The sequence below is a fragment of the Nasonia vitripennis genome, assembly GCF_009193385.2.
Source record: "Nasonia vitripennis strain AsymCx chromosome 3 unlocalized genomic scaffold, Nvit_psr_1.1 chr3_random0011, whole genome shotgun sequence".
In the NCBI taxonomy this organism is placed as follows: Eukaryota; Metazoa; Arthropoda; class Insecta; order Hymenoptera; family Pteromalidae; genus Nasonia; species Nasonia vitripennis.
This window is the reverse complement of record NW_022279631.1, coordinates 431,132-456,587: the sequence shown is the minus strand read 5'-3', so window position 1 is coordinate 456,587 and position 25,456 is coordinate 431,132. Positions and strand designations below refer to the sequence as shown.

At 38.2% G+C, this 25,456-nt stretch overlaps 1 protein-coding gene across 6 annotated transcripts in view; it reads right to left on the bottom strand.

Annotated features, from left to right (window-relative positions):
• The window catches only part of LOC116416881 (glutamate receptor ionotropic, kainate 2), a 416,816-nt gene that overhangs the window by 284,754 nt on the left and 106,606 nt on the right, over positions 1–25,456 (bottom strand). For all 6 annotated transcript variants that reach the window (XM_031927138.2, XM_031927137.2, XM_032601871.1 and 3 more), the window contains one exon: positions 6,884–6,991. In XM_031927138.2, the coding sequence (XP_031782998.1) occupies positions 6,884–6,956 (73 nt within the window). In that variant the 5' untranslated portion in view covers positions 6,957–6,991. The remainder of the gene's footprint in view (positions 1–6,883; positions 6,992–25,456) is intronic.

The following is a 25,456-nucleotide window of genomic DNA, read 5'->3' as shown; positions in this document are numbered from 1 at the left end:
TCTTTGCATCCAACAAAACGGCGGTAATTTCGAACAATTAATCAATGGTTAACTCCAGTTAACATTCCATAAAAATACCAAAAAAATAACAAAAAAGGAAAAAACAAAAAAAAAAAATAAAACAAAAAACAAAAAATGGGATGCTAAATCCTTTTGACAACCTCCTCGATGGTGCATCCTGGGTTCGGCTGATGTCAAAGGTAATCACATGTTCGAACGTAAAATATCCTGCTCTTTCCATTTCTGGTGCCAAAAGTAGGGGTTTCTATTTGAAAAAATCGACTTGACCTTTAAATGACCTTGAAGGTCATGCTCAATGACATTGTCAAGGTCATCATCAGATAGCCAGGGAAAAATCCTAAAACTTTTACCCGAAACTTTTTTCGCTGGCATGCTTTGCCAACGAGATAATTGAGATTAAAGATTAAAATGACTCACCCTGTATATATATATATATATATATAGGCGTCGCGTAGCTCCTTGATAATTGAATGAATCTCATTGATGTGACTTGGATTTCCTGTAGATTGTTCAGCTACAAGCAGCCAAAGACGATCAACGAGTTCATTGGGATCATCCCAGTATACATAATCTATTCTAGTATTTTTGTCTAGCAATCTTATATCTAGGTAATCCCGAACCAGTCCTATTGTATAAACAATGGGGCAATAATGTTGTTATAATTGCTACTATTGTGAGCACCAATCGATTCATCACTCTTATTACGTTTTTTGAGCACTTGATAGCTCAAGAATATTCTTATATAATATACTGCGATAATTCTTTAGAATTATTTGATTAATATGCTTTTGATTAGAATTTTTCGCGATGATTAGTTCTAGTAATACAGTAGTTGTAGGATGTGTCATCTTCTACTTAGATGTTGTTATCTTCAAAGTATATTTGCGAATCGCCAAGTTTGAATTTTTTGATTTTTTACGCATTCTAAAGATTTTATCCAAGTTCTTATTTTTACTGAGCATTATCATATATTCGTCAGAAAAATCTTCTTCTTCGTCTGCTGTTTTGTTTTCGAAAATTTGATCATCATCATCATCATCATAATTTTTGTTGGGAATAAGAGTTTCATCGAGAGTTTCATTAAAACTTGAATCTGCGTTAGCTAAAATCTTATTAAGTCTTGATTTTGTTTGTCTCTGAGTCTGATGTTTCTTAAAAACCCTGGAACTACTACTACTAGATTTTTCACTATTGGTAACGAGTTTCTGGAGAGGATTGATAAAAGGTTGAAAGTCTCCCTCTATTGCACGTTCAAAGTTATCCTTTCCGAATTTCAACAAGTGATACTTGCGTTTAACTGCATTGTGTGCTTTTATAAGTTGATGCAGTATATTTTTCTTTCTTTAAATATTATCCATGTTAACACTTTGACAATCAAACATATACTGCTGACTGCTACATAAGAAAAAAAATTACATGATAATTATGTTAAAATTAATCAAAAATTGATGAAAAATCAGTAATATGCTTATAAAACTTTTTCTATGAAATTTAAATCAAATCCCCTAATTCATACCATAACTAATGTACTTAAAAAAAATATCCTGAAGTTTGAGCTCATTTGGCCATTTGTTCCTTTGGAATCTTGCAGTCAGTGAATTATGGACTCCCTACTATACGTAGGTATTATAGAGGTATATAGAAGGTCTAAAACCATCAAAATAAAGGTAATTATATCTAAGAATAGTAACAAAAATTTAGTTTATTTATATAAGTATTTATGAATTTTGAATGAAAAATTTTTATTTTAATTTCGAAGGTAGTGTGTCCCCTTATGGCTGCTTCTAAGTCGATCGTTTCTGGTAAGAATGGTCGTAAAGTCCATTGGGCATTAAAAGGTGCTTGGGAGGCTGTTAAAAAAGCAGGTAGTAAAAACGAGGTGATTATCCCACGATTTCTATCGGTGCCATTAAAAGTAAGAGATTTCTTACCATTCCTCGTTCCACAATATTCACTGATTTAAGTGCTGCAGGAATAGCGGAAGCTGTTAATGATACAAGCCTGGTGGAAAATAATTAATATATGATATTGTTACATAATTTTATTACATGTTATTATATGATTTTTTAGTCCCAAATATTCATGTAGCATCCACCAACAGTGTCCAATGTTTCATATAATCAAACATATGTGAAAAACACATTAATATAGGTATATTGTAATACAGAGTCCAGTTTTCCTATTGTCGAGCCTTCCCCTAACGTCTATCATCAATAGAACAAGTTAATCGAGCTATTTGGTTTAGAGCCTTTATCGACAACAAAATTTCATTTATTGTAAAAGTATCATCATTGGACAAAGAATATGGCCTATTAGAAGTGTTTAACGAGTACCCTAAAAATTGATATGCAATGCATGCTATCCGGCACGAAACCGAAATTATGTCGAATTCATCTAATGTTACTAAAATCGATGGCCTTTTAACACCGTAAATTGTATTATGTGATTCTATACTCATTTACATATCGTCGCACCCTACGAAGAGTAGCACTGTTTAAATTTCCGGTCATAAGTAGCACAACTCATTTGACGCACGCTAAACTAGTACAACTCAAAATTTCCCACTAAGACTAGCACAAATACGTGAGTTGTGCTACTCTTGGTGGCATTTCTGAACTGTGCTACTCTTTGCGGCAAATCGTAAGTTGTGCTAGTCTTTGTACGGAGCGACGATATGTTCCCACGTTTGCCTTCAGTTATTTTGGCGACAGTTCATCTAAAAGGATATACTTTACAGCACCCCCTCTTAACATGCGAACGTATACATACACCTAGGTATAAACATCAGCTACATACTCCAAAGTAGCCATTATATAAGACAAAACCTTGCATCGGAGATCTAGATACTGACTCAATACAACAACTTTATACACAGACTTTAATTCGTCGTTCGTCTTTATTAAGGTTGTACTTAACACTTACACTTTCCAGTTTGTTCATATAAGAAACGTAAGGTTTCAAAAACATATCCATATTAGGTTTGTCTTTTCCAAACCATATACCACTAGTCAGAGTATTAAATGTTGCAGTTATAATATTATTCCTTTCATGCAATGGTATCGACGTATAAACTTTTTGTATGCGATTTCATCGGTAAAATCTTCAACATCTAGATAAATTGTATTTCTTTTTTCAAGCACAGAATTGAAGTGTTTAGAGTTTTTCTTTCATAGGAAAGCGTGTTACTTCGCGATCATCACGATGAAACTGTTTTATATACTTTTTGCAATGAGGACATACAGCATGAAAATCTATTCCTGCATTTGAATTAAACAATTGATCAACTTTATAACGGGTATCAGGTAATTTACGCGTACCAATAAAACAGTTGATCATTTTGAATAGATCTGCTATTCTGGAATGGCAAAGATTATATGCGAGTGCGAATTTCAAAACGACAAATAAAACTTTCGCTTCACTTACAACATAACTTTTATACTAATAGTGATAAACTAGTGATTAAATACTTTTTTGGAAATGCCAGAGGCCGCTGAATCAGTTGGAATCACACACACTATTGTATTTATAAAACTACCAGATCTGCTATTTAGACCCAAAAGGCCGATGGAAGACAAAATTTTAAATTTTGATAGTATATCATTCTAAAGTCACTGAGCATTAATAAAATTTATTCAAGAGCGTTTTCTAATAATTTTTATTTGATTATTACTTTACAAGGTTTATTTAATATTATTAAATTAAATATTAAATAATATTTATTAAAACCTGTATAGAAGCCATATGTTAACTATTGATATACAGCTATTTGGCATAATATAGCTACGTTAACTATTTACATACGTATCATTGGCACTAATCAAACATGCCTATGATAACAGTTAACATACATCTTTGCTGCAACCTTACTTTTCTCATAGTGTGTTTCAGAGAAATTTTGAAGTCAAGATCTTGTGCTACATGTAAATTGTTTTTTTATAATTTTAGTTAATGATATTAATTGTTAAAAATCAAATTATTTGATAATAAAGTTAATGAGGTATCATTTTGAAAAAAAAGTATCAAATAGTACAATATTTTTATTATAAAATACATGAAGTATTGATATACAAAGGATTTTCATTTAAAAATTTAAAACATGTTTTCTAAATAATAAAATTCAAAAGAAAATTGATCCTAAGTATGAAAAGCTAAAAATTTCTGATTTTACAAAATTTTGTACAATTTTTGATTTTACAAAATTTTGTACATTTTGATGTTACAAAAGGACATTTTAAAGCACCATGCAAGTTTTTAGACCTCTGAATGCTATGATTCAAGAAAAAATTGACCTAACGTGTGTAATGCTTAACATTTTTTTTTGTCAATTGACAGAAAGTTGAAGCGCGCATTAATTTTTTCTAGTGAAAACACAAACTAAATCTATCGTCATCAATTTACATGCATATTGTGTTAGAGCAGGACATTATAAATTGGTATGCGAATTTCCAGACCTCTGACTGCTATATTTTCATAAAAAAATTGATGTAATGTAATGTGGGCCAGATTTGAAATACCTTTCGATGATTAACAAAATGTGGAAGCGTGCACCAACTCTTTCTAGTCACAAGATAAAATTTATTGTGATATATAATACTTTCTAGCTATAAATAATAACTAGATAAATGCATATATCACTTCTTTATTTTACCTTTCATTATCCTTTTGTATCTTATAATTTTTGAATATATTTCTTCGAGTTATGTTGCAAGATAAATGAATATAAAATTTATTTTTGATATAATTTGTAACTTGGGTTTTTCGTGCAACCCAGTTACTCTTCAATTCCTTGCCTAGGACTTAGAAAATAACCCGATAGCGCCAGACGCTCTCTGCGAGCGTCAGAGTCTCGCGACTTTTTGTTTTCCGGTGCGAGGGAGTGTTTTGCTCGGCTAGCTGCAGCCCGAGATCGGTAAGGAGAGAAGGTGTTTTGGAAGAATCAAAACATGTGGGTAATCAGACAGAACTTCATATTTGAGTTAAACTTTTACAATTCTGAACCGAGAACCGCACAAATTATTAAGATAGACAACCATAACAAACAGATATCCGTACATGAAAGATACCACGTGTGACTTGCATGCGCCTCAAGGCTTACGGTGCGTGGGGCCGACTTGAACGCCCTGTCCAGGTAAATGGTTGCTGCTGCTGCGCCAATGTTGCTCGTCGTCTCCCCGTATTTCTTACCTTCAAGTCGGTGACGTGCGTTGTCCTATTTGTTTGTCGCAACGACTGCTTTTCTCTCGCTGTTTACTCGGAAAAATAAACGGCGCAATTAATCACATGCACTCTCTCTCTCTCTCTCTCTCTCTCTCTCTCTCTCTCTCTCATTCATACAGCCTTGAGACGGTCTACCCCGACCGCGCCGAACGCCGTTGTTGCACGGCGAAATTTCGTTGTGTTACAAATTATATCATTTTTGTACATGATTTTATTACATGAATATTTGGGACTAAAAAATCATATAATAAAAACGAGTAATAAAATTATATAACAATATCATATACTAAATTCATCTAATTATTTTCAACCGAGAGCGCTGCGAAGCGACAATTGGAGAAGAGTAGCTGGCATAATAATAGAAATATGGAAGATATAGCGTTGAGTAAAGTTCTTTATTTGAAACCATGTAAGACTGACTAAGGTCTTCGTCTTAAACCTTACAGAGGTGATGGTTAAAAAAAAAGAACCTCAAAGTAAGATTACCTCAAAAAGCACTCTCAGTTGCTGATCTAATAAAGTATGCTAAAATCTTTAAAATTACAAATTTCCGAGGTATATTCATACAACACGCGTTACTAGCTAGTGGGCCTCGTTATCAAGAATCGGCTGTAGTAAATTGGGATGATGCAAGTGGGCCTGGAAAAAATTGGGTAGCATATCGTAAACGTGCTTATGATATAGTTTATTTTGATAGTTATGGTAATCTTCAACCACCTATTGAGCTAATTATGTATTTAGAAGTTGACCAGATAAAATATAATCCAGAAAGATATCAAGACTTTGACACATTCAACTGTGTTCACCTATGCCTATAATTCTGGAGCAGAACGCTCTGGACAACATAAGGAAGTTGGCTGCTAAGAGTTAAGTCATTACTAGTTAAACTATCATGGGTCATTTATCTTAACTCTTTCCGGTAAATCATTTATACTTGAAGCTCAATATTTCCCAGCTATCGAACTGTCACATCATAAGAACTACATTTTCAACTTTTAGTTTAACCAGAACTCTAGCGTAAGCCAGAACTTTTAGTTAAACCAGAACTCTAGCGCAAGCCAGAACTTTTAGTTAAACCAGAACTCTCGTGAGCCAGAACTCTCGAATGATCTATAACTCTCAGGTGAGCCAGAACTTTCAGGTGAGCCAGAACTCTCATAGTTTATTTATTTGCAACAATTAACCGTGACTTTCGTACGTCCCAAGGTTTCGGTCGTAACCGCCAGACGCATACGCAAATTTTTCAATACACAGCCACTCTTGCCGGTCTTGGCATTCAAACACACAACTTAGCCTATAGCCGAACGCAAATTCTACAGACACCATCTGACTGTTTAAAGCTACCGATTTTTCACAGAATTAACACTAAATCACGTAAGCCCCGCCACATACGCACGAAAAAACGTAAAAATACGTCATCTTGTTACAAAAAATATTGTTTGTCCTTAGGGCTCAGTTTAAGCCCTTGGTTCGCAATATACAGTTTGGCCCACATTTTTTAGATCAGACAAAACAAGCCACTTTAAGTCCTCTTTTTAAGTCTTAAAAACGCAGAAATCGTGCACGTTTTACAAAAATGTATAAATGAGAAATAATACAGTTATATTTTTTTTCCTGGATATAGCAATAAAATAGATTTACTTACCAATTCTTATTATATCTGGCAATGCATGGCAATACATAAAGTGTATTATCAAAAATGTTCCCAAAAAATTCATCTTCGAATTTCAATAATCGTATCCAGTAATTTTATCTGTGAATAATGTTATAAATGTAATACTTTAAATTAGATAAGAAACTTTTTGTTTAATAGTTTAATATATATTAATTATATTGTCACTCTTTATAAAGAGGAGCAAATTTTATTATTCACGCCTAAGAATCATAAAAATTTATTGCCATATTATTTTAATCAATTGTGTTAGGAAGCATCAATATTTTATTTCAAGAAAATGAGTTCTTTGTAAAATAACCTCGATTTTCGGGTAGTTGAGGTATCATTTACATTAGAAAACTAAGTTGCTTAATGACTCTTAAATTAAGTATAAAGATATCAATAATCAATAATTAAATATTAAATTTTTATTTTGCCTTATGACTTTTCTTTAAGACAACAAAAACAAGTCGATTCTCCCTAGTAATCAGTCAGGATTTGCAAGCTCAACGTCAGGAAGAAGACACCCTACCACACGAAGCCCCAGACATAGATATCTGGAAGATAAAGGTCAACGAGTAGGTTAAGCAGACCTAGCTGTTTGGTAAGATCTTTGGGCTGAAGCTCCTCGAACAGGACTGATTCATGTACGAGAACACGGACAACACCGTCACCGTGGTACTCAACAGGTCTGCGAATCCATGTTATAGACTCTACAGCGAGTAATATTTGACAGTTTAAAGTGTATATTGTTAATGCCTCTCTTGATGTCATGAAATTAGTGATCCTCCTTGTAATGTAGTTAATCTGTTTAATGATAGTCTTGAAAATTCTTGGCTGTGAAAATGTACGCTGTAGTAGTAAGAAGAAAGAGTATATTTATATCCATACTAAATTCACGTCGCAGGAAGGTTTGAGAGTATAGATATAGTTATACTTAGCGCATGGAGAGGCCGGTACTGCATGCGGCGGGGATCTATATTTAGCACGGGTAGTAGGTAGAAGAGCGTAATGAATCGCCTCATCAGAAGATGTTAAAATGACTTTATCGGTCTATACAAGCACAATTAATTTTAAAATAATAGGCTATGACACTGTTAATTCTCAAAATTTGAGATCTCTGAACAGGCATGCCTTTCAAAAATAAAATAAAAATCTTGGCGTGTTGTCCCACCGTCAAATTGGACTTCTCAGTAAGGATCTGACGGCTTTCTTAGACGGCTGCCGCCTTGTCGAGTCGCGGTCTTGGAAGAACGGAAACGGAGACTCGGGCTACTTAAAGCCTGTTGTAGATTTCCTATCTATACTATCTTGTGCGTAGTCAGAATATATTATAAAATCTAATACTTCGCTTTTTACATTGTCGCTATATGTTAGTTTTAAGTTTTCGGTCTTGAACAAATATTTCAAGATTCTCATAGCATATTTATAATGTGTTTGGTCACAGCAGCTTTGGTAACGACTTAGATAATTAACACTATAGAATATATCTAGCCTTGTGCCTGTACTTATACATAGTGATTCGCCAATTAAATTTTTATATTTTATATTTTTATCTATTTTCCTTGCTTGATCTATTTTTAAATTTGATTCCATTAGAGTATCATATAGTTTCGCATTTTCTAGATTATATATTACAGCCAAAGATTTGATATATTTTGTGTACTTAAAGTCATCTTATTTCAACTCCCATTATAATCTATATCTATACCAATATAACTTTTTTCCTAAATTTTCTTCCTCAATTTTTCCTAAATCTCATATTGCAAATTTTTCTATTAGACAAGCTTTTACTTTGTTTATTTTAATGTTATTTTTACAACAAATTAGTAGATAATCTACGAAGACTAGTATATATATTAAATTTTTGCTTGTGTTATTTACATACAGGCAGTAATCGGAGTTACCTCTCACAAAATTCAGTTTTTCGACATATTTATTGAAACAATCATACCAAGCTCTTGGGCTTTCTGTAAATCCATACAATGCTTTTTGCAATTTGCAAACATTATTGTCCCCTGTTTCATAACCTTTTGGTTCATTAATGTATACTTCTATTTTTACACTACCATTTAGGAATGCTGTATTGACGTCCTTTTGTTCTATGAATAAATTGTTTTTACAATTGTAAGACAATAAAATTTTTAAAGTTTGCATTGTACCTACTGGCGAATAAACATTTTTAATGTATTCTCTTTGTTGGAATCCTCTTACAACTAGTCTCGCTTTAGATACATTATCATTTTTCCTTTTATAGACCGATTTTACATCAATGACCTTTTGTCTTTTGGTCTTTCAACAACTTTCCTTGAATTATTTATTATATTATTCTTCATTAATCTTTGAATCCTTTCTAATTTTTTATAATCACTGGAGTTTATCGCCTCCTCAAATGTATTGGTACATTTGCATCAACATAATTTATATAAATAAAATGGGATACTGGATTTTCATACCTCTTAACAAGACTTTTCTTTCGATCTGATTTTCTTTTTATCGTTAAATTTTTACTACCTTTATTTTCAATTATAAGGCCATTCTGATTGTTATCTCTACTTTTCCCGAAAGTATGAGTAGATGATAATAAATCTGTTTTGTTTAAATTCACATCATTTTCATTAGTTTCTGTTTCAATTTCCAGTATTTCTCGTGCAAGTGTTGGTGCGAGAAATCTAGGAAGCCGGTGAACAAGGAGCGACGACAAGGCTTCAGGGAAGCAGCGGATTTTGAGAAGAAGAAGAGTGTGGGAGAGTTCGCGGAACACTTGTAACTCCGGCTGCGTCCGGAGAATTCGCGGAAATCTGTAGCGAGAGTATGCGGGTACGTGTGTCGAGCAACGTAGGGGAGAGCGTGAGCGGGGAGTCGAGCCGTTTGAGGAAGGGGCCGTGCAGCGCGGTCGCGGGGACTGGCCGATTCGCGCGCGCTGATTGGCCGGGACGCAGCGGAGAGAGCGCGCATCACCGAAGCGGTCGGCGCGGCGCAGCACTTCTTGTTTGACTGTTGCCCAAGACGCACGTATTGAGCGACAGTCGCACGAGCTTTTCGGTGGTATCGCGAATTCGAGGGTGTCGAGATCGTCAGTATCGGGATAGCGCGTTCGTGTGTGCAAGGAGTCAAGAGAGAGCCAGTGTGAGAGAGTTGGGGGAGAGTCAAGCGAGGCGAGGCGAGAAGAAGACGTTGCTTCCAATCCGGACCGGCCAAGGTGACGAGGATCGTGAGGAGACGACCAGCGACGCAGGGCCAGTCCAGGACAGCGAGGTGCGGAGGAAGAAGACGAGGCGAGGAAGAAGACGAGGGCGAGGAAGAAGACGGGAGATCAGCATTCAGACGGAGCCGGAAGACAGCCGGAGGCCAGCGTATTGCGAGCAACCTGTAAGTCCAGCTTACTCAGGCTGAGGCCGGCCGTTTGTACTGCGTGCCGCGAAGTGAGTGCGTGAGTGAAAGAGAAAGTGAGAGAAAGTGAGAGAGAGAGAGAGAGAAAGCTATCTGCATTTTGTGTGAGAGGAAACCGGGAGCCTAAATCGTGAGCGTCACGACAGCGCGGCCGTATCCGTCCAGACAAAGAGCCGCGTGGGTGCGGTTCGAGGAATCGCGCGCGAGCATTGGGTCGAGAGAAGGGAGAGTCGCAGCGCGGTCGGAGGGGCGCCGCGGAAGCAGCGGGGGCCTGCCTTATCGGCGGGCAGACGAACAGGCCGTGAGGGCGAAGTGTGCGAGAGAGAGAGAGAGAGAGAGAGAGAGAGAGAGAGAGAGAGAGAGAGTGAGTGAGCGCTAGAACGTGCGCGACGCGAGCGCAAGCGAGCGGCGACGACGTGAGGTGTACGGAGGCAACAAGCCTCGTGAGAGTGCGAGAGCGCGCATGAGTGTGTGTGTGAGAGCGTGCAAGACGAGTCGACCGCGAAGCCGACGGCCGAGAGTGTCAGCCGAATCCGAGTTAATAAAGAGGGTAAAGAGAATTTAGAGAGTTGTGATTTCTGTCCCCTTACACACCGCTGTAACCCGAACAGCGGAATCCTCGCGGAACTCCTTCCGAGATCTACAGAAAAAATAATAGTGTCGAGGCTTCGGGACGGGGTTGAGGCGCGAGTTCTCACCCCAGATTGGCCACGTCACATCAATTTCTTTATTCACAGATTCGCTATTTTCTGAATCTCTATCTTTTTCATCATTGAATTTATCTAGACAAATTAATTTGATATTTTCTTCAACTACTTGAACATGTCTGGCATTTATTCTTCTACTATTTACTAAGACTCTATAACCATTTTCTACGTAACCTATTAATACACCTAATTGAGCTTTATCGTCCCATTTACTTTTTCTCAACACTTCTGGTACTCTTACAAAAACTCGACTACCCTAAATTTTTAAATGTTCAACGTTTGGTTCTTTCCAAAAAATATTTCATATGGAGTTTTATTCTCCACTGTATTTGCAATTGTACGATTTTTTAAATAAGCTAGTGTTTTTATAATTTCTGGCCAATAACGCCTATGAATTTTTGCTTCTCTCATCAAACATCTGCCCATATCCATTGCGGATCTATTCCGACTCCATTTCATGCATGACTGTAGGGTGGGCATGATAATAATTCAATTCCTTTAGATTTTACAAAATCATAAATTCCCTTATTAAAGTATTCTTTACCATCGACGTAATTTCTTTACTCTCTTATTAAATTTATTTGTAACTAAATTAACAAATTCTTTCAAACAATTTGCAGTTTCTGCTTCACTTTTAATACATAAAATTCTAGTGCATTTACTGTAATCATCAACAAACGTTAAAAAATCGTTGTGCCATGTTGACCACTCAAATCAGTATGAATTAATTCTAAAATTTTAGTAGTTTTCGTTCTATTATTTTTAAAAGGTACATGCCATTGTACTCTCAATACAATTCGCGCATTTCATCTCAGTGTTTTCAATTTTATTTGGCAATCCTTTTACTCATTTATTATTTACTAATTTATTCAAATATTAAAATATTTACCGTTTATATTTTATAAACGATAAATATTTTATATTTTACGTTACCTAATGCTCTATGCTATTTCTCTTTATCAGTGCGTTGGCATGCATAATATTATCAATCCTTTTTAAAACAAAGCTTTTTAAAGTATATAAATTATTAGCTACATTTGCATTAGTAACTATTAATTCTCTAGATTGATTATAAATCTTGGCATTCTTATTTTTTGCTTCTATAGTATAATTTTTTGTTATCTTAGAATAACTCAATAAATTTTGTCTAATGCCTTTAACATAATAAACATTTTTCAAATCAACATATTTTTTATTGTAATAGTTTTTAAAATAGACATTTATACTACCAAGTTAAGTTGCTTTCAACTTTTTACCATCTGGTAATTTTACATCTATTGGTTTTATTAAATCAACATATTTATCAAAAAATCTACCATCATTTATAATGTGATCTGTACAACCGCTATTTAATAACCAATTAATTTCATTACAATTTGCGCTATAATCAGTTACATAATTTACCTGGCTTGTTATATTATCTCTACCAGACTCGAGAGTCGAAGCAGAAGATAAATAATTAGTAAGGTTACACACCTGCGGTACCCATGTCTCAGACGAGTAGTTACCCTGTTGTTCGCTTGAATTGTCACCTCTGGGTTGACCTTGTTTTCTGCCTCGATCACGACCTCTGTAGAATTCACCTTTGTTGTTTCCTTTATGATAACCTCTTTGATGACCTCGTTGACCTTGATTGGATTGAGCACCTCTTCCCCGGCTGCTCTGCTACTGTGGTCTTTTTAAGTAGCTAAGTTTTTCACATTTGAAACATTTGCCTTTGGTTTGGGACGCAAAGGTACTGACGTTGGTTTTAAGTTCTGACTCTGGTTGAGTCATGTTTTTCTCTTTAATCCTGGATTTAACGTAGTCGATCGTTCGTTGGTCTTCTGGGATAACGTCAATGAATTCCCTAATGGGGATTTTATTGATTTATCAATTTTTTCACCAGCTGCTTTGAATTCATTCGTTACTTTTTCAAATTCGACAAAAAATGCTTCTACTGTTTTATAATTACTTAACTTTATTTCTTCAATTTTACCTCGACATATTATTATTAGGGCTGTTGATTGTGTTAAATATATTTTATCAAACTTTTGTATCATCTCAAATAGTGTTGTGCATTCACCAACGTATTCTAATTGTTTATCCGAGATAGTAATAATTATCATTGTTCTTGATTTTAGATCCGTCTTTTTCCAATCCGCTTCTTTATCTTTATAAGTTTCAGTTATCGTACTGATTGCTGGATCTTTACACTCTTTATACTCTAATAAAATCATTATTTTGATTTTCCAACTGGTGTAATTTGCACCATCGAAAACAGGTATCAAAATATTTTCAATTTCTGCTTGTTTAGTCATTTTTCCGTTTTCTTCTTGTTTAACACTTGTGTTTTCATGTATCTGATTTTTATGAGTTAATTTTTCATTTAATGCAACTTTTTCGGTTGCTTCTTCGGTTGCTATTTCAAGTTTTGCTTTAATCTTATTTTCTTGACTTATTTATACATAAGTTTAACCTTAAACTTCTATACTAGCACTTCACCACTCACTCACCGACATTAATCTACTGACATCGCACACGTTTAGAGTCTCGTGCGCGAACTCGTCTCGTTGCACTTGTAACACCGCGTACAAACTCCGCAAAAAATGTATAAATATTAAATACTAAATTATATGAAACAACATTTTAGATTATACAAGAGCATCTTATGCTCACCCACTCCCAATACGAATCTACGCGCCACAGCTGACAGCTGAGCTTAAAGCAGCAGTACAACAGCAGCGCCACGAGCCAGCCAGCGGCAACAGCAGCAAGCAGCAAGAAAGCGGGGAGAGCGCGCAACACGCGCCTATATCTATATAGACCGAGCGGCGAGCGCAGCAGCGCCATTATAATGAGAGTAGGAGTAGAGAGCGAGCGGCGGCGCGGCGTGCGCATTATATTATAAGTGTGTTAATGATTTTTGTATATAGGTGTGAATGAGTGTGTGCATGTGAGAGTTTTTCCGGCGGCTCGATTCCCGCTCTCTCCGTGGCCTATAAAAGGACCCGCACATCCCGTACTAGCTCACTAGCCGAAGCGCAACTTAAGCGCCAGCGCAACTAAAGCGCCTAGTCCCTGCTCTTGAGCGAATTACGCCTTGAGCAGGTAAAAGACTTGGAATATTTTCGAATATTTCTTAAACTTATAAAATTTTTTTATCTCAAATACTTATAAATTTGTTGAGTCAAAATTGATAACGCAACTAACGCGTATCAGTCTAGAACTTAGAATTATTTCGAATCGTTTATATACTTAAAAAAATCGTGATCCAAAGCCAATAACGCAAAAGTTAAGCGTATTGTCTTACAAATATATTTTATAATCAAAGCGAACACAAAAATTTATGTTATAAAGAGTATTAGCAATTTACGCAATATTCTACCTAAAAATAATATTGATTGAATATATTTTGTTATTGAAAAGAAATAACATACTATTATTATTGAAATGACTTTCCACTACTTGGAATCCCGGACCTCTCTTATATTATAAAAATACATCAATATAAAATCAAATCTTTATTTGTGATCTGCTGTCAAAATTCAGACGCACATCAGTAAATGATCATTGCTCTTATCAAAAATTAAAATCTGTAAAAGTACGGATTGCTCTGTGAAAAATTATTATATCACACTATGAATTGTGCAACAAAACTTTTACCACACTATCAGCTATGAAAAAAATAACTATTTTCCGAAATGTAATAAAATGTTAAACAAATGTCAGCTTTAAGTAGCGAAGACAAAAATGGCCGTCTCAAGAGCTTTTGGACGCGGTCGAAAATGCAGTACAAAGCGCATTGCCATCTACATCAAAGAAGTTGTATCTGAAAACGTAAAAAGATTTTTTGAATTAGAGAACTGAGCACAAGACAATTTAGCGAGGAAGCGAGGTCTGGGATTTGGCGCTAAGAAATTCTACTCACTCTCTCACTTATAGTTCGAGTTTCACGTTTATTAAAACACTAATTGGTCTTGGCGATAAGAGAGCGAGCGGCGTGCTCGACTCTGGCGAGAAGCACCCGGGGGAGGACAGAGCCCTCTAGTAGACGTCCCGGGGCTTCAGGCATTGTTTGCGGCGACCGCGAGATGGCGCCAACTGTTAGGGTGGAGCAACCGCCACAGGTACTCCCCCCTTAGTGAGCTTGCCCTGGGAAGCGAACGACACCTTCTTCTTGGCGCCAGGGTGCTCTAAAACAGAAAAATCTTCTTCTTCTGCTTCCTTGGACTGGGCGTCGGACGGAGTGGAGTCTCCTGACTTCTCTTTGGCCTCTGGCGTGTCGATGGGCGGCGAGGTTGCCGCTGGTTCCATCGGAGTGGTCGATGGTGCATCGGAGATGTCCTGGTGGGCCGGAATAAGGGCGTCAGTTGTGACGGCCTTCTCCTGACCGTTGACCAGGATGATGAAGACCTTGTCGCTGGTCGTCCTGATGACCTTGAAGGGGCCGACGTACGGTGGGACCAGTGGCTTCCTCACCGCGTCGACACGTTGGTAGACGTGTGTACATGTAGCGAGCCGCTTGAGTTTGAACGGCTTGTAGTTACCGTGGTGAGCTGCTGGTACCGGTTTGATATCCCTGAAGAGTGCTCTCAGCTTCCCTGCAAAGGTACCCGGGTCTGCTGGAGCACTGTCGGAGGTGAAAAAGTCCCCAGGGATGCGTAGAGTGGTCCCGTAAAGCATCTCTGCTGGTGACGCCTGGAGATCTTCTTTTAAGCATGATCTGAGTCCCAGCATTACAATTGGAAGCCTCTCTGGCCATGGCGTGTGCTCCTCGCACATCAGAGCAGCCTTGAGCGTCCTGTGGAACCGCTCGATGAGCCTGTTTGCCTGTGGATGGTACGGCGTGGTGTGTATCCTGCGCGAGCCTATCATCTGGGCCAAGGCGAACAACGCTGACTCGAACTGGGTGCCCTGGTCGGTGGTTATGGTGATTGGAGTGCCGTAGTAAGCCACCCAGTGCTCGAAGAAGCTCCTTGCGATGGTCTCTGCTCGGATATCTGCGATAGGCACCACCACCGGCCACCTGGAGAATCTGTCTATCATCGTGAGACAGTATCGGAGGTCTCCGACGAAAGGCATCACGATGATGTCCATGTGGACGTGTTCAAACCTATTATCTGGCACCTCGAAGGATTGGATGGCTTCCCTGTTGTGTCGCTGTACCTTAGCGCGTTGACAAGAGACGTAGGACTGCGCCCAGGAGTTGGCGTCCTTGCGCATTCCAGGCCAAACGAATTTGTCTGCCAGCATTCGCACCGTGGCTCGTACACTGGGATGCGCTGGACGGTGAACGGTGTCGAAGGCTAGCCGACGGAGCTTGCCAGGCAGGTACGGGCGGACTACGTTTTTCAGGACGTTGCAGTAGATGTTGTGCTGCTGGACGGCGAGTTGCTGTAGATCGAGGATGCCGGTCTTCAGGAGATGCGGCAGCTCCTCGCCGTCGTCCTGAGCTGCTGCGATGGTAGCTGGGTCGAGGAGCGACGGCATGCTGATGGTTGAGCATGGCCTCGAAAGCGCGTCAACCACCACGTTGTCCTCACCCTTGTCTCGACAGTCCTGAAGGAGGTCCTCTATCCTCGGCAATCCGTAGCGGTCTGGGATCGTTGAAGCGATCAGCTTCCGATAATCGCCCGCAGCGCGGAATCCTCCCTTCGGTTTAGGCACCATGTGGAGTGGGCTGGACCACTGCCCTGATCCTGGACGGATGATGCCTCGTTGGATCAGCTTGTTGAAGTAGTCCTTGGCTGCCTCCAGACGCTCGCCGTAGAGCGACCTGGGTCGAGAGTGGACCGGCGGGCCCGTGGTGTGAATCTCGTGCATGACCACCTCGCCGTTGAGCGTGGCTCTCCCCTCGTTCGGCTGCGCCAGGTCAGTGAACTCAGCTAGGAGCCGCTGGTATTCGTCCTGGGAGATGGCGGTGCTTGAGCCAGCAACCACCGAGACACCGTGGATGGCCGTCGCCCGGATCTCCGCCGGGGTGGAAAGCGTCGTGGTCGAGTCGATGAGTCGATGATGCTGGAGGTCCACCAGATACCCTGAGTGGTGAAGGAAGTCCGCCCCCAGGATCGCAACCGGAACGTCCGCCACGACGAAAGGCCAAGGGATGGCTCGCCGGAGTCCGAGGTTGAGCGTCACCAGGCGCCTGCCGAAGGTGTGGACCGGGGTGCCGTTTGCCGCCACAAGGCGAAGTGGCTGGACGGCGAGCTTTCGATCTCGCACCGCTGACCGAGGCAGAAGCGACAGCACAGAGCCGGAGTCCACTAGGAAGCTGGTGTTGGTCGTCCTGTCAAGGACGTGGAGGCGGTTTTCAGCAGAAGCTGGGCTGTCGGAGACCGCCAAAGCTCCTGGCAGCCGGCCTAGTTTCCCTGGTTGTTTGGATGTCCAAAACGCTGATGGTAGTAGCAGTGGCTGGGGTTGCCTGTCGGAGACTTGGCCCGTGACCTTGAGCGGCTCTGACGTCCACCATGCTGGTTACTCTGATGCTGTCCTCCTTGATGACCGCTGCTGCTGCTCATCCTCTGGACCGCCTTGAGGGTTTTTGCTGTTGCAGAAGCTATCTTAGCCATTGAGATGCGGATGGCGGCGAATTCAGCGAGGAGCCGAGAGTCAGCTGACGAGGATGGCGGGGCCGCCTCAGGTACAAATGCTGGAGCCCGAGCTGGTGAAAATGCCTTCCTGTTGCCTGGATGTACAGCGAAGGTGGCGGGCCCAGTCTCGACGATGCCGTCGGCCACCTCTGCGAACTCGTCCAACGGGCTGTTGCGTAGAATGCGCAGCGTTTTTACGACGTTTTTCCTGGACGGTCTCCTGGTCGAGGCTGGATACGAGGGTGTTGTAGCGGTGCAGATCAGATTGAATCTGATTGCACGCAAAAATTCTCTCGAGCTGCAAGAACCAAGCATCGGGACAATGCTTCCAAAATGGCGGCGTTCGTTTCGCCACATGTCGTAGTGCAGCGAGGTTAGCGTCGCCTATTCCCGCGCTTCCGCTGCTGTTACCGGCACCACCTGTTGCGTTGCTGTTATCGCCGGCGCCTCCGGGAATGTTGCCAAGGCCGCCACCTGCACCGCTCTCTCCTGCCTGACTCGTCATGTCGACCTCGTTTTTGTCGTCGCTTTGTTCTGCGTCGAGGCTCGTGCGAAACTCCTTAGCTCTGGAGCGTAGTACACGGGTCGTAATACCGGGCTCTCGGGGTGGAGTCTCCGTGGCACCAACATTTCAGGTCCAAGTCCACAATTGACACTTTCACCTTTTGCACGTGTTTGTCTGTCACTCGCCCGAAATCCGCCGCGATCACGTCGGGGTCACCAATTTAGCGAGGTCTGGGATTTCGCGGTAAGAAATTCTACTCACTTTCTCACTTATAGTTCGAGTTTCACGTTTATTAAAACACTAATTATTTACAGAGTCTTTTCTTGAGATCACGTGGCGGATACTGTGAGGTAAGATGCGTCGCATGTCGGGGTCTTGGCGATAAGAGAGCGAGCGGCGTGCTCGACTCTGGCGGGAAGCACCCTGCGGAAGACAGAGCCCTCTAGTAGACGTCCCGAGGCTTCAGGCATTGTTTGCGGCGACCGCGAGATGGCGCCAACTGTCCGGGTGGAGCAACCGCCACAACTAATTCATTTAAAGAAATTGTGCTTTTGGCATATTTCAGTGAATTATCTATCTAAGAAAGTATGCGCTTCGACTTTATGGTCAAAATATTCTATAGTAAAGGCGATGATTTCTGTTAAGAATGAAATTGACATCGGTAAATATAAAAAACTTAGAGCTTTCTTGAAAAATAATAAAGTTGGATTCAACAGTAAGTAATCGATGCAACTGCGATGCAACTGCGCGAGCGACGACACGTAAGCTACAGACTCGTCATATGGCGTGATCGCATCGTTTTTTCTTATGCGCGCACGCCGAATATCGCTGCGCGCACAAATATCGGTGCATGTACGCCAATACACCGTGCAAAAAAGCATCAACATCCAAACGCACAGTCGTACCGTCCCTTAGCATGCCTACTTCTTTTCGTGTACAAGTATACGAAGTATACGATACGACAACAGTGCCGATCGCGGCTCTTATATTATCATAGACTCAATTATTTACTCAGTTTAAGAAATATCATAAATGTAGAATATGAACTATCACAGATGTTATCACAGACTAAATTATTTATCTAATTTTTATAACATTTAAAATTATTGCAGTGTAATAATCAATTATTCTGATTGGTAATTAATAATAAATAAAAATTAAATGAATAAAATTTGTTTGTTTGCAGGTTATACTTATTATAGAAATCACAGGAGCATGTACATATCAAGAATTACATCAACTGACAGTGGATAGTGGATACCCTAATAGCACTTAACATTTCAAAAAATTTATATATTTTAAAATGTTTTAGAAACATTTTTAAAACAATTTAAAACTGTAAAATACCATTTTCATAAAATATATGACCCACAAATTTATAAAATCTTTTAAAATATGTGATTGTAAATCTTGTGAGGAAAATATTAAAAAATATTTTAGGAATATTTTTTTTAAATATATTTTCGTTTGATTCGGGCATATTTTGTGAAAAATATTTCATTATGTTGCACAAATATTTTATCAAAATATTTGCATAAATCGCTATAAAATATCTATTACGTCCGATACTCGGCGCACAATATAAAAAATCTTCGTTTTGAGTCAGCTTCCGCTGAACTCGGGATGGAGTCCTTCCTTATTTTATTTTAAAAATTCGCGAGTGTTTTAAACAAATATCCTTTCTCACTCTAATGAACAGGTTTAGTTAGTTTGTAGGTCAAAGGGCCTCCGACAAGCGAAGTCCAATCAACCCTCCAAATTTCTAAACAAGTTCTCCCAAAAATATTTGTGATAATGAGTGGCAGCGTTCAAAGCCTGCTCATTAATCAAATTCCCAACCGTTTTTAAATTTACCCTTATAAAACTCTTACTTACTTTTTCAATTGTAGATTGAATCAAATTCAAAGTTTACAAGTTTGTAAACTTCTTCCTTCCTTTGTTATTTGTTAATATTTATGTTGATAGGTAGATTTCCGAAAAATAATTATAAAACACTTCTCTTCAAATATTTTCTTTTTAATAATATATTTTTCTTTTACTTAGAAATATTTTATAATGCACGCTTTTGCCACCACGGCTTAAAATTTGAAGTTATTTAGGAGCAGCCACCTCGACTGAACTCCTCGACAGGACTTAACTTTCCTCCGCACGCTTTTCCTCGCTTCACCCCCGCGTCGCATCTTTTCCCTCTCCAATCCGATTTTTCCTACATGCCCATCCCTTTGGGTCTGCGTCAGCGCCCTCTATATCGGTCATCGACCTATAGCGTCGCATCTTTCCGCTTGGCTGCCGCCTCTTCTGGTCCTCTTCCGCTTCCTTTGTCCCTCCCACACTACTCTCTTAGCCTTGCCGATGGCCCTACCTGTACCGTTTTCGACTCTACTATTTTTATTTTATAATTATTTATAAATTTACATTATTTGTTCATATCTATCATAACTATTGTCAAATGTGATTATCTAATGTCTATTGTCAAATTTGTTTATTATTTAATATTAAAATTTCAAAACTTTACTATAATATTTAGAATAAAGTTTTTATACGGACAAAAGTGGTGGGATAACCCTGGTTTCTCAAAAAAAATTTTCTTTAACTTAAATTCATAAATAAACGGCAACGTTTCGTCCCTGGTGGGGACCTCTTCAAGCCTTTATGAAAACAGAAAAAATTATAAATGTATAAAAATATTTTTACAAAATATAGAAATCATTAATATAATCGTTGCACAGCAGTCGAAAAACTTAATGGTCATACCATATTAATAAATAAATAATATCACAAGAGACAAACGTGTCTCTCTTGTCGTAAGTGTTATCAGTCTGCGGCATAAGAAACACAAGTATGTACAGAGTCCGTGCGGCGGAGATGCTCGAAGTTACCCGAGCTCACTTATTCACGCATACATAGACGGCCCATGCTCAACCCAGGGAAATTCGAAAAAGAGAAAAGTTATACAGTAATAGAATTTGGTTTATTTAAATATTTATTTAGTTTATTGTATTGTTTACTAATCGTGTTAAAATCTTCTTGCTTATTAATACTGTTCTTGTTAATATTAATAAATATACTCTCAGATATTAATCTTTTGAAATTATTTTGTTCTTTGTCTAAAATTTTAACATTATCAAAATCAAAACTATGTGAAAAATCATTTATATGAGTGGGAAATTTACTATAATATTTAATTATTATTTAAACATAATTCTGTTTCTATATTATCCTAGTTATTATTTTTAAAAACTATCTATTTAAACTAAAAACAAATCATAAAATCTTTGCGAGTATAAATTTATTTTTACGCCGCGAACACGAGCTCTTCCTGGTAAACTAATAATCTTTGAACTAAATAAAATATGCACAGTTACAACAATATAGTTTTCAACTGTCCATACCTTATGTGAATTTAAATTTATATTTTATTTACAACAAATGCTTCTACTGTTAAACTACTTTTATTTTGTAACGTTCTATATAGCCTCGCATCTACGTCGCAAAACTTAGAAACTTGCGCCGCTCGATTATCGTCTCGTTGCCGAGTTTTCGACAAACAAGGTCGTTAAAGTATTTGAATTTCCTATCTACGCACAAATTTTACGATTGGGCCGCTGCCCGCCGTATACCGATCCCAATCGCTATACCTACGCTCGCTCTTAATGACTATTTCCTCGGACTGCCTAATTGCACTGTCCGGACGCTCGCCTGCTCTTAAGCCCTATAAGAAACATTTTCATTTGGTTCAAAAAAAAAATAGGAATAAAATATTATAAAAAATGTTAAAAACATTTTAAATTTATGATTTTTAGATATATTTAGAAAGGCTAGTAAAATATTTTGAATAAATATTAAATTACGAGATTAAGATACATTTTCTTTTCAAGATTTTAGAATATTTTATAAATATTACGCAATTCTTTTTTTATTTCGTAGAGGCAACATATATTGTTAAAATATTTTGATACATTTTTATAAACTTTTCAAGTCACATTACTCAGCATTATTTTACAATATTCATAAAACAATTTTTAGAAATGTAAAAATATAAGATTATAATACATTTTCTTAGAAATATTTCAAAATATTTTATAAACATTTAAGCATTAATTAATTTTTCTTTCATTTAAGTTGAGATAAATAAGAGACTACATTCCGGTAATGCATGTTTTTTTTTTATTTTGTTTCCTACTTAAGTAAGCCTTGTAATAGTAATTTTTAGAGTTTGTGTAAAAACGTTTAGGAAGTGTGTTTTGATGCATTTCAAGTAGAAATGTAGTGGTTTTGTAAAATATCCGTATGGACAGATGTATGTTCGTTCATAGATGCCTATATCTCAGCTTTTACTTATCAGTGGATTTTAATCCACAAAGTCTTATTTTCTTTATTATTACTGTAGCATAATGGAAAAACAGTCCGTTTTTTTACATTTTGTTAACGCGTTTGTTTATAGAGATTTTTTAGTTTTCAGATTTTAGTTTTTTCTAATAAAGTTATTGAGAAAGTTAATATAAGTAAATATTGTCTGATGATATGTACCTTAAAGAAAATATAATTACCTATACTTTTACCGCGGAGAATTCGTATTATCGTTTTTTTTTTTGGAAAAATATCGTCCATTTTAAGTTTGTACATACAAATTTAGGACAATGGGACGGTAATACAAAGTTGCTCAAATTTACAGAGCTGAACAAATATAGCATCAAATATTACGAAATGTTTTTAACACGCCTTGCGCGAAACGCGGTTTTTGGGGCTAGTATTCTGTGCGCGAAACACAAGATTATTCAACCAGTGCGCGAAACAAATAATATGGCACAAGACATCCTGTTGCTATATATGTAAGTATTGTTTCACACATTGTTACGTGACAACTTTCTGGATTCACATTTGAAATAATAATTTCAAATGTGGGATCGAGATAGTTCTACACGTATAAAGGTACAGCGAGACTCAAGGCCACAAAAGTATCAAGTGGCTAAGAATCTCGCTGACCTAAAAAACTTCCCCTCCAACGGCTAGAGTCGCTCGTGCGGAGCTACGTTGCAGTTTCGGTGCGCAACTAGTTGCCAGGCCCCGTAAGGCCTAATGAGTGCAACAAGCGCCGACACTGTAACGCGGCTAAGGGGAAGTAAGCTGGCGATGGCGTGGGAGGTCCGAAACCTCTTCCGAGCGCTCTCGAACCACGCTACTCTCGCTCTCCGTTATCGGGTGCAGAAGCCGGCGGACCTATAGCGCCTCATTCAGATTTAATTCACAGATCTAGATCGATTAGTCAAATACAATAGTTTTCATCATTAGATTTCAATTGAGAATTTCATGTAGAATTGTAAAGAGTTTGTTCAAAAGGAAATATACATAGAATTGGACCATACATTTTGTCAATATATATTCATCCAAGTCACTCATTCCCAAAATTCCAAAATATCAAACTCTAGACGGAAGAACTTTCTATTCAGTGAGTCGTTCAAGTAAAAATCGCAAGGTAAGATTTATAAGTATTAATTTGAACCACTACCAAAAGCAAAGAAAGGACATTTGCAGGCAGGGATACGGATCCAGACCAGATTCCTCCCTGGACACCTGTAGAGGGGGAAACTCTTCAAGTTTCCACCGAACAAAAATTGGAGGTCCCACCGAGATTTTGCCTATCTCAAAGCAAATTTGATTCTCTTTTCTTTTGGACCACAATATACTAATATTAACATGAATGCAGTGTCCGCGACGCTAAAACAAACAAATTTAAAATTAGAAAAATCGTGAAAATTAAATGGTGAAATAAAATAAGTGAACGCGAAGTGATTAAAAAACGTCTTTAAGAGTAAAATCACGCGAGATACTCGTAACAAAGGCAGGTGTCGAATTTCGTCGCTAACGAAATCGTCGAAAGCGTCGCTTGGAAGCTTGGCGTCCTGCCGTGACGTCAGAGCCTTTGTAGTGGTTCAGTGTGCGTGGGTAGTTAAGGGGGCGGCCATCTTACAAGCTTCGGTTTTCCCAAACTTGAAATCAATCGTTGCTTTGTTCATGTTCGTTCAGCCTGTTGAGAAGAAAAACGTGTTAGGAAAATATTCGAATCGAAAAGAAAAATTATTGAGGATCCAGATATCAAAAAGAGAAATTTTCAAATCTTCAAAAATTTGCTGAAAATAAAATCATTTTAGTCAAAAGCATCTTAATTCTCAAAAATTTCGACAAAAGCAACTTTGCAATTTTCAAAAAAGGAACGAAATCATTGCTTGTAAATGGACCCCAAATGATAATGACTAAAATATTTATGATTTTAATATAAAAAAAATATCTCATGCACATATACACATTTATATAATACAGCTGACAACAAGTTTGTAAAGCTGTGTTACTTTAGAGGGAAGAGTCCGTTAGTTTTTATGTAAAAGGAAAGAAAACACAAGCGAATCCAATATAAGTATAATATACATACCTCAATCTGGTCGACGAAGATTAAAAATCATTGGCATTTACCAGCTGGAGTCGTACCAGAGCGTTCTTATTACGCAGGTGCTTTGGTGCTGAAATTCGATTTTCACAGCAAGAATGAGGGTTGACTGTTCAGGACCAGAAGTATTCGCTCCATTCTATACAAAGAAAATCAAAATTGGTATCAGAGGTTATTAGGAATGAAAGAGTGAGATTGACAACAAAAGTCACACTCAAAACTTTTAACAATTTGGTCCAATAGTCGGTTTAGAAAAAGAGGATTTTACATAAATGGATTCAGCGAATTGTTTTTGACTTGTGATTAAACATATTATTAATACCTTCTATTATTAAACTCAGAGAACGAACAATCTTAAAAAATTTTTAATGAAAATGTGTTAATCGACAAAAATCTACGACAAAAGACCTTGTTAATGTTAAAGCCGACCCGTGTGACTCATTCAAATCATATAAGAAAATAAAGTGTGTGACAACACTCAAAAGTTTATACTTGCGTGTTTTCCTTGAGTCGTCGCAGGTGAAAGAGGTCGTCGAGAGCCTTGAAATGCCCTATAACTAATAAGAAGGTTTATATTAAGGTTCAAAAATAAACTGTGAAATCATTGTTGATCAGATATTATGACTTTATTGAAATCTCCTAACGATCAGGTCCTGGTGTGACCTTCTCTCACAAGTTGTCGCCGAGAACTGACGCTCTACTCATTCAACGCCGCCGAAAACTCGGGCCCGCTAAAACAAAGACGCTTTCCCGAGGACTACCGAAGGGACTCGAAGCAGTGTGCGCGCTCCTCTAGATCTATAGCTATACACACGCAGTCATGTGTTCACGCGAACACCTCCCGCCACTCGACTCTCTGGTCTGGCAGTCACAGATCGGCCCTTTTAGCCACTCCGCCTAATCTTTATTGCCGTAAGGTCCCTGCTGTGCCGAGCTGGCAGC